General features: G+C 39.0%; 1 protein-coding gene across 2 annotated transcripts; it reads left to right on the top strand.

Moving 5' to 3' along the window:
- Positions 1-10,124: 10,124 nt before the first annotated feature.
- LOC145077245 (uncharacterized) lies at positions 10,125-11,464 on the top strand. 2 transcript variants are annotated; one of them, XM_079022992.1, is made up of 5 exons: positions 10,125-10,402; positions 10,583-10,713; positions 10,847-10,928; positions 11,004-11,120; positions 11,202-11,464. In XM_079022992.1, the coding sequence occupies exons 2-5, from the start codon at positions 10,592-10,594 to the stop codon at positions 11,250-11,252; spliced, it is 372 nt and encodes a 123-aa protein (XP_078879118.1). In that variant the 5' UTR covers positions 10,125-10,402; positions 10,583-10,591; the 3' UTR covers positions 11,253-11,464. The 2 variants fall into 2 exon arrangements, with proteins under 2 accessions (XP_078879118.1, XP_078879117.1); XM_079022991.1 differs by having other exon boundaries at positions 10,140-10,402; positions 10,548-10,713.
- The last annotated feature ends 3,484 nt before the right edge of the window (positions 11,465-14,948 follow it).

Genomic DNA, 14,948 nt, shown 5'->3' with positions numbered 1-14,948 from the left:
ACCAGCTGTAAAGCGAGTACGTGGGACTTACCACTTGGTACACTTAGCGTACTGATGCGAGGTTGGGGCAGGACTCCGGACACGAACGTTAGGCGTACATTTATGTACGTGGGGCGTATGCGAGATATGCTGAAACCCTAATTTAGGGTGTGGTGCATTATATAAAGTCCTTAAGTCCTCATGGCTGGCCTCTTTACCAGCCTCCATCGTCATAAAAACCCTAAATCGACCCTTACGCCTCTTGGTGGTGTTCTTAAGCTATTAAGAAGACTTTGGTGCCCATTTTTGCCTTTGTGAAGGAAGTAAAGAAGCTTGAAGTTTCCTTGCTTGGTGAGGAGGTTTTGGATCTAGAATCATCATCCTTTGTGCAAGCTTTCTGAGGTATCAAGTTTAAATCTTGGCTTGTAAATGTTTAGATCTCCTCATAGTTTTTTTTTGTTATGCTTTTGGTCCCTTTTTGGGTTGATGGAAGAGTTAAGACGTTTTAAGGGCTTGTTCTTTTAATATGAGTTTTTATTGGATTCCTTAAGCATAAAGGTGCAAGCTTTATGGGATTTTTGGTCACATGCACGCATTAAGTCACTTATTAAGTCCTTTTTAAGTTTAAGAGCTTCATTTAGCCATGCATGAACATAAAGTTAGCAACTTTACGTGATAATCCAACTCAAGGAAGTCAAATCTATGTTTTGGAGCTTTGTCTTAAGGGATTAAGTGTTGAAATCAAGTTTTGGGCTGAAGGGGTGAGTACGTTGGGCAAAAAAGTAGGTACGCTTAGCGTACAAGCCTTCAAGTGAGTAGGCTACATGTACGTGTTGAGTACGCCTCGCGTACTCAGTCTGTTGGGCCTCACATGTGTGGGATATCTCTTGGGCCTATTTGCTTGGGACATCATTGTGCCACCTGAATGTAAGTATTTGGACTAGGAATAATTCTTAGACCTTAGGGTAAGGCCCATGTAGGGATTAGGGCCAAATGGGCCATATGTGGGCCTTTGATGGAGAATTGATTTTTGGGCCTTTTAGATTGAAAGATTGGGCTTTAGTCTTGGACCAAACTATGTAAGGGTTAAAATGCCGACCCATGATCTGTTATGTTAGAATACTCGTTGTCTGTGTGGTACTAGTATGTGCATGTGCTTGTATGCTTATTGGGCAGGGCCCGATGAGTATTTTGTATGCTATTACTTGTTATGTAGGATGAATTGTATATGGGAGAGGCCCTTATGTGAGTTAGGGCGGGGCCCATTATACTTATTGGGCAAGGCCCATTACACGAGTTAGGGCGGGGCTCGTTATACTCATTGGGAGGGGCCTATTATGTGAGTTAGGGCAGGGTTCGTTATACTCTTTGGTCGGGGCTCATTATGTGTTGTATGATTTGGTATGCGGTATCTTGGGGAACTCACTAAGTTTCGTGCTTACGGTTTTTAGTTTATGTTTAAGGTACTTCCAGTTCCAACGGGAAGGGCTCGGGATGATTGCAGAGCACACACCACCTCGTTCTGCTTTTTGTGATTCACTCTAATTGATACGTTGTTTGACACATTTATTTTATTTGGTTTGTACTGATGATGTTTTGGAAATACTAATTTTACTAAATTATAAATGAAATTTTCGGTTCTTAATTTTGGGATGTTTCAAATTGGTATCAGAGCCTTAGTTTGAGGGATTCATACATACTATCGGGTGTGTCTAAACTCAAACCGAGGATTTGGTAAAGTTTTTATAAAAGAAAATATAGTTTTAAGAAAATAGTATTTCTAAGATAAGAAAGGGTGTGGTGCCTGCAATCAGTCGAGCTTAAATAAGTTTTCCCAAAATACCCATACATGTTATCTGATATGGTTTGATATGTGAATCACATGCTAGTTAGGGCTAAGGATCTGCTCAGTTTTTGCATTATAGACTTCTAGGAGAGATGCCTTTGTATGCCTATTATATGAGCTTGTAGACTTGCATGCTAGTATTGCTTAGTCCGTAATAGGGTGGCCTGATTAGGTGATATTTGATTCTGGTTACTTGATGCCTGAATGCTACTTTCTTTGTGATTTATAGGAGTTCTAACTATCTTTAGCTAACTAGTAAGCAAATATGCTAAGTTACATATTATGGGAACTGAATAATTTAAGAAGGTTAGGTTTTAACTCTATTGCGCAACTCTTGTATGAGTCCAACCGTCATAGTGTAAGACCTCTCATTCAAAGAATTATCTTGTTTTAGTAATATGTAATTGTATTCGTGAGCTAGTTAGAGGGAGTTAGCAGGAGTTCCTTCTGCAGCTGATGGCGAAGAGTGGTGTGGAGTTTGCCCTAGGAAAACCTAGGATGAGATCCAGTGCTGGGAGCCTTAGCTGAGAGGGGTAATTGTATGGATATAGAGTGACTTGGTGGAGTCAAGGCAATCCTTAAGGAAAGTACGAATAGATGTGGAAGGTAGTATGGGCCTGTACAACTGGAAGCAGAGGATTTGTACTCGATTCAAGGAGGGTTGCGATGAAACCAAGGAGCTTGTGGAGTTTGTGATTCCCATATATATATATATATATATATATATATATATTGATGTGCATTCTGATGGTTTGTCTGGTCTATTTTCAGTATGGTGACATTGCGAGGCAGACCTGTTGGTAGTTCTGGTGCTGGAGAGGGCTCGAGCTCAAGATCTGGAGTCGGGCAGCTAGATGGCTAGACGAAGGATTTCATCTCGTCTGAGATTACGTGCAGTATCCTTGAGCAGACTCGTGTGATCTTTAGCACGGTCAAGGAGGGTATTATGGAGATTCTGGACGAGCTGTTGAGCGCCTTTTGCTTAGAGATGGTGGCTTTGGTTGGGGCGCTTTCATTGACCTTCAGGGAGTTCCGGGCATGTGGAGCTCCGGATTATCACGCGGCGAAGGACCCGATAGCGAGTAGGAGGTGTTTAGCGGATATTGCTAATGCCTTCCACACAAGCCGTTTCCCCGAGCAGACAAGGTCAGACTAGCTTCCTGCCTTTTGAAGGACAGGGCACAAGACTGGTGGGAGGAGGTAGGATGTGCAGTGGGCAATGTTGTTGTTGATGTGATGCAATGGGATGATTTCTCGACCAGGTTCTTAGCTGATTTTGCACCGGTGATTGAGGTGTAGCAGTTGGCATGAGCGTTTCAGGATCTCCGCCAGACTACGAAGACGGTGTTTGAGGAGTGACATTCGGCAGTTTGTGAGCCAATCTAGCTGCAAGACGTTGGAGAATATGATAGCGAGAGCTAGAGAGAGGGAGATTGATCTTGAGATAGAGAGGATGAGGAAGCCGGATGAGTTTCAGGTATTAGGGGGTTTGGTCAAGAGGCCCAAGGTTGTTGATACGAGAGGGAAGGGCCAGCAGGGCCGAGGCCACTACGAAAAGTGCAGCAGGTCCCATGAGGGGACGTGTAGGGTGTGTGGTTCTGGCTGCTTCAAGTGCAGCCGGACTGGTCGTATTAGCAGGGATTGTACTGCTACCACCCCCGGTATCTAATCTGATTTGCTTTCATTCCAATCAGAGGGGCCACAAAAAGGCCCATTGTCCAAGTTTGGATGCAGCAAGATCGGTGTCAGCACCTGCTCCTGCAACTCTTCGGATTACTGATGGCCGCCAAGGCCGATCAAACGTGCATGTGGTGAAGAGCAAGGCTTTCCAGTTGTCGGCTAAGGAGGCGCGTGCAACTCTCGACGTGGTGAAGGGTATGTATCTTCTCCTTACCTCTTTATTTTTATTGAATTGCTTGCTTATGTCTATGTGTTTTATTTTGAGAATCGTTCCTTGTGAACAGTATTTCTACATTGGTATTGTTTGATTCAGGGGCTACCCGATCGTTTGTATCGCTTGCGCTGAGCAAGAGATTTGTTAGAGCTCAGGGGGAGCTGGATTGTCCTCTAGATCTCGAGATTGCTAATGATAGGTCTGTTCGGGTTGCGAGGGTTCATCGAGGTTGTACTCTCCAGTTATTCAGCGAGCACTAACCGATTGATTTGGTTCTTATTCATCTGCGTGCGAACAAGGTTATCATGGGCATGGATTGGTTGATCCCTAATGGAGAAGTGATCGACTGTAAGCAGCAGTTGGTTCGGGTTCGGACCCCAAATGGTGGAGAGATAGTAGTTCATGGGGAGAGATCTCAGCGTGAGCCGATTTTGTTTTCAACAGCGAGAGCCAGACGTTATCTCCAGTAGGGTAGTTCTGTTTATGTCGTCTATGTTATGGATACTCGGGATAAGGGTAAGGCGACCGTGGATGAAGCGCCAATTGTGCGGGATTACCCATAGGATTTTCTTGGGGTGCCTCCGGAGAGGCAGGTTGAGTTCAGGATTGATCTGGTTCCATGTGTGGTTCCGATAGCCAAAACACCATACCATCTGGCTCCTCTTGAGATGCAGGAGTTGTCTACATAGCTGTAGGAGCTGTTAGACAACGGATTTATTAGACCGAGTAGTTTACCTTGGGGAGCCCCAATTCTGTTTATGAAGAAAAAGCATGGTCTCACCGTATGTGTATTGACTACCGGGAGCTGAATAAGGTAACGGTGAAGAACCATTATCCACTCCGTGGATTGATGATCTTTTTGACCAGCTTCAGGGTGCATCTTGGTTCTCCTAGATTGATTTGTGATCTGGTTATCATTAGATGCGGATCAGGGATGAGGATATGCAGTAGACTGCTTTCTGGACTCGTTATGGTCATTACGAGTTCGTGGTGATGCCTTTTGGGCTCACTAATGCTCCAACCGCATTCATAGAGCTCATGAACTGCGTGTGTAGATCGATACTGGATCGATATGTGATAGTATTCATTGATGATAGCTTGGTTTATTCCAAGACTTAGGAGCAGCACGAGGAGCACTTGAGGGAAGTGCTAGAGACATTGAGGAGGGAGATACTTTTCACAAAGTTCTCCAAGTGTGAGTTCTGGTTATGCAAGGTGCCGTTTCTGAGGCACCTTGTCAACCAGAATGGTATTCTGGTCGATTCAACCAAGGTTGAGGCCCTGATGCGGTGGGAGATTCTGAGGTCTCCATCTGAGATTTAGATTTTTCATGGTTTGGCGGGTTATTATCAGAGATTCATCTGGGATTTCTCCAAGATATTTTTTCCTTTAACCCGAATGGCAAAGAAGACGGTTACATTTCGATGGGGGCAGGGGCAGAAAGCAGCTTTTGAGACTCTTAGACAGCGGTTATGTGAGGCGCGTATTCTGACGCCGCCAAAGGGTATTGATGACTTCATGGTTTATTGTGATGATTCCATCACATGATTGGGGATAGTGCTGATGCAGTGGGGTCACGCGATAGCTTACGCTTCGAGGCAGTTGAAGCCTCATGAGGCAAATTTTCCGACACATGATTTGGAGTTAGGGGTTGTGGTTTTCACCCTAAAGATTTGGAAGCATTACCTCTATGAGGTTCGTTGTACTATTTGCACGAATCACAAGAGGCTGAAGTATTTGATGGATCAGCCGAATCTGAATATGTGGCAGTGCCAGTGGTTAGATGTGGTGAAGGATTATGATTGCGAAATCTTTTATCACCTAGGGAAGGCCAATGTGGTGGCCAATGCTCTTATCCACAAGGCAGTCGTGGCTCCGATCAAAGACATATGTTTGAGGATGATCGTGATTACTCCGTTGTTGGAGCGGATTCGTGAGGCACAGGTTGATGCTATGAAGGTAGAGCACCGAAAAAGAGAGCCTATTGTGGTTCAGGTGGCTTCCGTTGATTTTGATATTGTTGAATCTGCATCGGCGAGCGTGGGTTCCGTATTGGGGTGGTGTGCATCATATTCTGATGGAGGAGGCTCACAAGTCGAAGTTCTCCATTCATCCCGGGGCAACGAAGATGTAAAGAGATATTCGTCCTGACTATTGGTGGCCCTGCATGAAGTGGGATTTGGCTTGGTACGTGGAGCGATGCTTGACTTGCTGGAAAGTCAAGGCCGAGCATCAGCGTCCTCACAATAAGATGCAGTCGTTAGAGATTCCCATATGGAAATGAGAGGATATCACTATGGATTTTATCACAAAGCTTCCCACAAGTGCACCCATAGTGGACTCAGTTTGGGTCATCGTGGATCGAATGACCAAGAGCGCACATTTCATTCTTATTCAAGAGAGTATTTTCGTAGAGAAGTTGGCTGAGATTTATATCCGGGAGGTTGTGGCATGCCATGGGGTGTCGGTATTAGTTGTTTCTGACAGAGATTTCTGGTTTACTTCCAGGTTTTGGAAGAGTTTCCATGACGAGTTGGGAACTCCTATCCATTTCAGCACAACTTTTCATCCACAGACCGGTGGTTAGAGTGAGCGGACTATTTAGACCCTCGAGGATATGTTGTGAGCATGTTTTCTGGATTTCGGTGGGAGTTAGGATACGTATCTTCCGTTAGCAGAATTTTCATATAATAATAGTTATCATGTGAGCATCGATCGACCTCTTTTCGAGATGCTCTATGGGAGAGAGTGCATGACCCCGATTTGTTGGCTCGAGGTCGGTCAACAGGTTATGGGGAGTATCGAGGTGGTACTCAAGACCATTAAGTTGATTCAACAGGCTCCAGAAGGTGTCAGCTTGGAAAGGTGTCATCCGGACCAAGAAGCAGGGCATGATGGGCCCAAGTATATTGGTCCCTTTAGGTTTTCGGCTAGGGTAGGCCGGGTTTCACATCGTTTAGATCTTCTAGACAAACTCAGTCAGATTCATAGCATGTTTCACGTCTCTCAGTTGCGGAAATGTTTAGTGGATGATTCTGCAGTGGTACCTTTGAAGGATATTCAGGTAGATGATCGCTTGAATTATATTGAGAGACCGGTGGCGATTCTGGATCAGAAGATGAAAACCTTGAGGAACAAGGTTGTCGAGTTGGTAAAGGTACAATGATCCAACAAATCACCCACTTGAATTCAAATTTTCCATAAAGAAACTAATTCAAATTTCCGAAGACCGCCAGGGGTGCTGCCCTTGGGACCCTGCAAGGGAACCTCCTTGACCCCCGAATTTATGTCGTATCAACTTATAATTCGATCTTGTATATGCGTGCACTCCGCATTCACCAAACATATAACTAATATTCAATTCCCTCTCAAAACAACATCAAACTTCTTTGGGATTAACAACCTCTTTCTTTGTTCACATTCTTATAAAGCCAACTACATCTTTCAAGGATTCAATCCTTTTCGGAGTTTCACTTTCCAACCACAGTCAAGTCAATTTCAGTTCATCAACATCAAGAATACAAGGCAAAGTATGGTGTGATTTAAAATTTAATTTAAACAAATCTTTAATGTGTTGGTGATTTTAGTGTCACCTGACATTTTGTGTAATTGGGACTGACATGTGAGCTAAGGGAAGAACATTTAAATCTTTAAAATAAACTTATACTAATTTTAAACCAAAAAAAATCAACAATATTAAAAAGAACATTTAATTAAAATCACATTACAATAACATAAATTGAAACCACACTATAATATATAAATTAAATCCTAAAACAACAAACAAAATATCAAAAAAAAAAGTCATACAATCGACAATGAAAACTAAAATAAATACTTAAATTCAGTAAATTGAAAAATGATTTTTTAAAATATTCTAAGTCGTCTTCTAACGAAAATCTTTCATGTTATGTTGTTTGCGATACTCATTTTGTGTTGCCTTTAAAACTTCTTCCTCGCAAACTTCGGGTGCATGGGTATTCATCTTGTGGCAGAAAATAACATTAAACCTCTTTCACTTTTCCCTGCAGATCATTCCATTTAAAAAAAATGATGTATTAAACGATCTGAACCACTATGTTGTTGCTTAAAATGATCCATAACTGATTGTCAGAAATATGATGATCTATGTTAACTCACGTTCCTATTCTCGAAAGTGTCGATGTATGCAATGTATGCTCGAGCCAACACCACTTCTTCGATCTCAAACCATTCTACAGATATCATTGATCTGGGAATGATATTTCATTATCAAATTTTAAATTTGAATGTAGAGAGATTAGAGTAAATGGAATGAAATTGAAAAAAAAAAAAGTTGAGAAAGTAAAGGAGAATAGAATGGAATTAAAAGGAAACATGTGGTTTTAAATTAGTATGTAAAGATATTTATAAGAGAAAATTCTAATTTAAAAAAATACAAAAAGGGTGGAGCAGTTAAGAGGATTCACAGGTTCCTCAGCCTATGTTGCATGACAAAAACCTATGCTGCATGCCAAAACTCCAACTCGTTATGCAATGAAACAATGTCCCTGGCGGTGCCACCGATACCTCATACCTTTTTTACTTGTGAAACTGATAACTAATACCCTTTTTAATAGATGACAAGAGATTTTATGCATGTAAAATACTAAAAAATAACATAAAAGACCTTTTAAACCAAAAACAACAAATTTATTGGACTATAATGACATTAACCTATAATTTTAGGGAGGTGATTCTTCCACATTGAATTTTAGTCCATCCACTTGAAAATCATATGTATTACCAATTATGCCCCTCATTTAATATTGAAGAGAGAGAAATGTATCAGTTTTTTGTTCTACACCTACGTCCACATACTAAAATTAGAACTAACTTTTTTTCTTCTTTCTTCTATGCTTTACAAACTACACTAGTACTCTCATTTTAAGAGTTAAATGTTTTGTGTGAACCGAAAGGTCTACCTTCATTTTTATACTTAAATAAGGCTTGAAACTGATAACTTTGTGTCTCTACATGCTCAAAAAGATTGTGTCTTCCAGTTTTATAAGTTGAAAGGCATGGCCTGTCCTTTTATTATATTAATAAGAACTGATAGAATTTTGATCAAGAGATTAACAGTAACCAAATGAGATCGAAACTTAATGGTGTTCTTAGATTGAAACCTGCATTGATTTGGTTAATAACAAAAGAGGAAAAAACACACGTCAAATATGAACCTTTCCCTGGTCACCACATGAAAAAGAACCCAAGGAAAGAAATGTCGGAGATTGCAGTCCATTATCCCATACGATGTCAAACCTTTTAAAATAAAATGCACACTAAATACACATATGATTGCAAACAGGCATATACCCAAAAGATATCACAGCTCATTAAAATTGACCCAAGCCCAACCCCTAAGAATGTTTTTCCTACTTCTCACCACAACCATGGATAACAGCTTAAAAGGCTCAAACATCTTTCCTTATTCCTATCTGATTAATTACATCAACCTATTGGGGTTCTTCTGACTATTTGAAACTGAAAATCTGCAAGGAATTAGATAATAACAATACAAGAAAAACACACACCAAAGCATGCCCTTCCCCAATAGCCCCATGAAAAGAGAGAAAATCACAAAAAAGACGTGCCTGATATTGCAGACCACAAAACCTATCATATAACTAGTCTAAATTTTATTTTATACAATGTAAGGTGACTTGTACAATTTTTCTTCAAGACAAAGTGTATGACTACGAAGCTCTTGCCGCATACCAATCAAAGAATAAGAGATTAAGAGAACTAGATTGATCAAAAACTTTACAATTCATACGCATGTATAGAGAATCTGAGAATCATACGAACACACAGAAAGTCAATATGTTTAATCGTTAGAAAACTTTGACAAATCATTCGCATAGCAATGACATGCTTGAGAATTGATAATAACAATGACGGTGATTGAGAATCAGAAATTGAAAATATACAGATGGTTTTAACAGAATCATATAATGACAATCGCTTACCATTTAAGAGTGGGCTGATGAAGAAGCCGCCCCGATGAGAAAGCAAGAATAAGAAAGGAGCGTCATGATCGTTTAGAAACATATCTTTAGAATCTTTTTCTCTATTTAATATCTAAAAAACTTAATAGAAGGGCATAATTGGCAATACAAATAAATTCTAGTGGGCAGTGGATTGATAAAAATATACGGTGGAAAAATCAATTCCCATAATTTTATAACAAAAATAGATATTTCTAATACTGATGTGAATGAAAATACCGCTAAACAAAAATACTAACTTTTTCAGTGTCAAAGGCCTTAGGTTTTTATTTTGTCAAGAGCCTCTTATGGATTTGGACCAAAAATAAATGTTGTAAGAAGCAAGCACGGAAGTGGCGGAAGAGCAGCGGGCCGGGGAAAACGGTGGGTGACGCTCGGTGGAGACTTTACTATTCATGATTTGTAAATTACAAGTGCAAGTGGACTGATCGGTATGGACGTGAGCCTGTTTCAATAAAATCCGTTAAAAAAGATACGAGGTACAAAGTGGACAAAATCCAAATCTTGAAGGACTAAACATAATTACCTGGATTCTTTTACCAACAAGGATCCGCCGATCGGAACCAGTTGGAAGCGATTCAAGAACGCAGCCTTCGTCTTCCGCTTCAGTTCACTTTGAAAATTCAGTTCGATCTGCCGCTACTTTACATATCATAGGTGGATTGATTTCACATTCTTGTTTTTCTTCTCCCGAATTTCTGAATCTACAAAGTAGAATTACTTTGTGGCGAGACAAGCTGTAGCCATTTGTGCATACTAATTGTTCGACGAAATGCCTCACTAGACTTTTTTCAAATTACAGGAATTAATTTCCAAGTGTTCCTATTTTATGATCAGTCATCGAAGATGAGTGGACTGTACGATGGATGGAATGAAATTCTAAAGATTCAGAAGTTCCGGAGAACGGTGGGATACACTATTTTCTTTTCTTTCTCGGCGCTCATTAGCTATGCCTACAACTCCAACACGTATGTATACTGTTACTGTTATTGATTTCATATGCAACCCAAATATCTGAATATGAAAATGAGACAAATTCATCGTTCCTTTATCATATGAAATTGTTGGGTTTTATAATTTGTCTTTCCCTTTTTATTTCAGGACAAGAGCTGGATTCTCAAGAGGTGATCAGTTTTATGCATCTTATCCTGCAGGGAGTGAGCTTTTGACTGATACTACAAAGGTAAGTTGTATATTATTATACATTAAAATAGTTTAATTGTTTGTTTAGTGGATTTATGCATTTGTTTGTGGTTAGTTGTATAAATCTGCACTTGGGAATTGCTTCGAAGAGGAAGAATGGGGCCCGATTGAATGGTCTGTAATGGCCAAACATTTTGAACGTCAAGGGAAATCACCATATGCGTATCACGCTGTAAGTAACTTGAACTTAGTAAGTAGTTAATATGTTGAATATGATTATAAATGTTTGTGTGTTGGGTTTTGTTTATCGTAGCAATATCAGGCTCACCTTGCTTCTAATGGAAATCTTGATGGAAGTGGCTAGAATGTAGCATCCAGCAGGAGTAGGTATCGCATGTATTCATGGAGCATTTGCAATTTCATTAATACTAAATATTAAAGAAGCCTGATACTTATGAGCTTATGATGAATTGTAATACATCAATGGTGTAACGTTGTGATCTAGGTGAATGAGTTTTTATTGTTACTTTTGGCCACTCTTTCTTGCAAAAATATTCTATAAATTAGTTTTTTTTTTTTTTTTTTTTTTTCCTATGTTTTAATCATGGTGGAAGAGGTACAATGTGTCTTGAATCTTATCGTAAAAGGTATGACAGTATATGAATGAATTTGGTTTAACATTTTAACCAACAAAATAACAATGGAAGTCAGCTAACTTGCAATTTTGTTAGCACGCCTGTGTTCTCGTAGTTTCACCTACAATTTCATGTTTGCTATAAAAAATCATTTTCCCCATTCAAGCCATACAAAATCTCTAAGTGGTCTATTGTCATTTATGGTTTCCTCTTTACTCACGTACGGATTCATGTTGATTTTTCCTTTGTTTTAATATACTAGGCTTTTATTTTGACTAGATTTCGTACATGTTGATCGCAACTGTAAAAGCCTTTACTGCATAATTTATGCGTTACAAACTTGTATAATCATAGATGGACATGTCATATGTGATTGTCTCTAAATTTTTCTAAATAACAGACATAATAAATACAAATTATATATACTTACTAATTCTAATTCTAAAGGTGCAGATGAAGATGAACAGGACTTCCCTGTGATTGGTGGACTTTTTTTTTTTTTTTTTTTTTTTTTTTTAATTTCTTAGCTTGCTGGAATGTTACATGTTGTCTCGAACCCACTGCCGATAGACACTACGTGTTATCTCCTCTTCATTGCGCAGCTTCCAATGGCACCGACTCTTTAATCAACGTGGATTGGATTGCGGTCCACAGCTTCTTCTTTATCTCTTCCGATTAAAAATCCCTAAAACCACCCCCGCTTCCCCATTTCTTCACCTTACCGTCAATCCACACTCAGTCTCCTCCCTCTTTAGCTACACACCTCCGATTGATCTTCGATTTACAAAGGGTCGATCAACAATCGATTTACCAAGCTTCTGGTGGAAGTGGAACCTAGGCCGGAGGTTGACGAAAGGCAAGTAGTCTAATGAACAGTACAAGTTTGAAGCCAATGGCTTTGTGGTTTGGCGTATGTGGTTGGTATAGCCGGTTAATAGTGAAATCCTTAGCTGCGTTCGTTCTTTGGAGCTAGCCTTCAATTCGCATGGTCATCAGCTTTCTTCACACGTATTCTTCTGCTCTCCTACCGCTCCCTCCAAATTACTACTAGGTTTTAGCCAATATAATAAAATACAAACAAAAAAGATAAAGATAAGAATACTTACAACATTGTTAATTGTTTTCGGCCATCAAATTATTTTTTTTAGCATTGAACTGAAAAAATGGGGTAAAACCAATGTTTTAAAAACTGGTTTTTTAGTTGAACCGGTATGGTGATCGGATTTCGGTTCAACCGGTTTAACCGGCTCGACCGTTGGGTCAATCGGTTTATATATTTTTCATGTTTCTTTCTATTTTTCTACACATAGATACATATATAAATCATGAATTTGATGTTTACAAATTCAAAACATCAAAAATACACATAAAATAAGTTGTAGATGGATCCAAATACATTAAAATAACATATAACCATAAGTTTTAATATTTTACATCAATCCATATATGTTAAAAAGAAAATAAAGTATAATACCGAAATGAAACATAGTTTTAGAAAAAATACAAATACATCAAAAAAAAATTATAACATTTACCATATGTTTTATTTAGATAAAACTCAATAGATTTGAAAAAAAATCACCAAAAATTTATTATGTAAATTGTTCTTTTTCATGTGTTTTTTTTTGTTTAATTGGTTCAACAGGTTATTTTTGACCGGTCCAACCAGGTTTTTCTAAAAACCGGCCGGTTCAATCCGGTTCAGAAATCGATGTAAAACTAGCGATGGTTGAACCGCTCCCTACCCTGGTTCCGGTCCAACCGGTTCGACCGGCCGGTTTAAACCGGTTTTTAAAACACGGGTTTACCAGTGTTATAAAAACCGGTTCGAACCGGCCGGTTGAACCGATCGAACCGGGAACCGGAGGTGAGGACGGTTCAATTTGGACCGGTTTTATAATGATTTCCTGACCGGATTGAATCGGCCGGTTTTGGTAAAAAACCGGTTCAATCGGCTGAATTGAACCGGAATGGACCGGGTTGAACCGGACATTCTTGGATTTTTGTGTTTGTTTTGGGCTTCTTTGTTTGATTTTGACTTTTATAATGATTGTTTTTATATATTGGATTCTATTTAAGTTTGTAATACTAAAAAGATGACAAGCTTTGTAATCAATGTATGGAAGATAATTAAAAACATATAAAAATATAGAACCGGTTAAACCAGTTGAATCGGAAAACGTCACCCGACCGGTTCAATTAAAAAACCGGTTTTTAAAACATTGGGTAAAACAATCGTATGATGGCTCCTTCGAAATCTATACGTATTTATAGAATGCATGTGTGTATCATGTCGTATCTCATAGAATCTTTTTTTTTTTGAGTAAATAACATGAATGGTCCCTATGGTTTGGGTAATTTGCACATTTAGTCCATAACTTATTTTTTAACTTGGAAGGTTTTGTTTTATTTTATTTTATCGTTAATTTTATTTTTGTGTATGTCAATTTTAATTTTTATTATACTGTCAAAATTGTCAAAGTTTTTTTATTTTTATTTTTTAATTTTATTTCTTTTTAATTTTATTTTATTTTTAGTCTAATTTTAATTTTTTAAATCCTCAAAAGTTTTATTTTTGAAAATTATTTGAAATATTGGACTATGTCTTACACTGTGTGAACAGCAGAGAAAATAGTCAAGGGTATATAAAGGGTTTCCAGCCGGAAACACTCTCATTTTTCAGATTCCGGCCGCAAACTCTCTCTGTTTCTCTCTCTTCTTCGAATTTTTTTTTTTTTGTCTTTTCTGTGAAATTGCTCCGATCACTTCAAAGGTAGTATGATTTCGTCCATCGATATGCATTCACTTCACGAAATCGATAAGTTTTGAGCCTGAAATCGACGAAAAAGGGTTCGTCGGAGCTTACGGCCCAAGCTTACGGCTAGGGAGCTTACGGCCGTAAACTCCATTTGCGGCCTTGAGCTTACGGTTACGAGTTTACGGCCGTAAACTCCAAGTTGACCGTAAACTCTTGGTTGACCTTGAACTTAAATTTTGGACAAAATAAATTAATTTTTGGGCTAAACTTAAATCAATTAAAATATTATTTGCTCAAATATCTTTCTTTTCTTACTTGGTATGTTTTAGTGCAAATCAAATGGCAGGCTTAAAATTCGCAGACATGCACAATTTGGCAATTATACTAGCAGATCCTCCAGTGGCATATGGAGAATTCAGGTCAATGATTTACAGACTGAAGGAATGCTGCCTGGCCTCCACCATCACCATGAACACTGTTGTCTATCAAAACATTAAAAGGGAGTTCTGGCAGACTGCCAAGATGAAGAGAGATGACGATGGAACAATAACCATGGATGCAATCGTCAAAGGATGCAAAATTGTGATCAATGAGCAGTTCATTAGAGAAACATTGTTGATCAATGACCTACCCAGTTTTCCCACTGAAATTGGGATTGAAGATGCTC

The sequence above is a fragment of the Lactuca serriola genome, chromosome 9 (genome assembly GCF_051521515.1).
Source record: "Lactuca serriola cultivar US96UC23 chromosome 9, Lser_US96UC23_V15, whole genome shotgun sequence".
NCBI classification, from domain to species: domain Eukaryota; kingdom Viridiplantae; phylum Streptophyta; class Magnoliopsida; order Asterales; family Asteraceae; genus Lactuca; species Lactuca serriola.
Note: the sequence above shows the minus strand (reverse complement) of the source record. Positions and strands in the feature narration are given on the sequence as shown.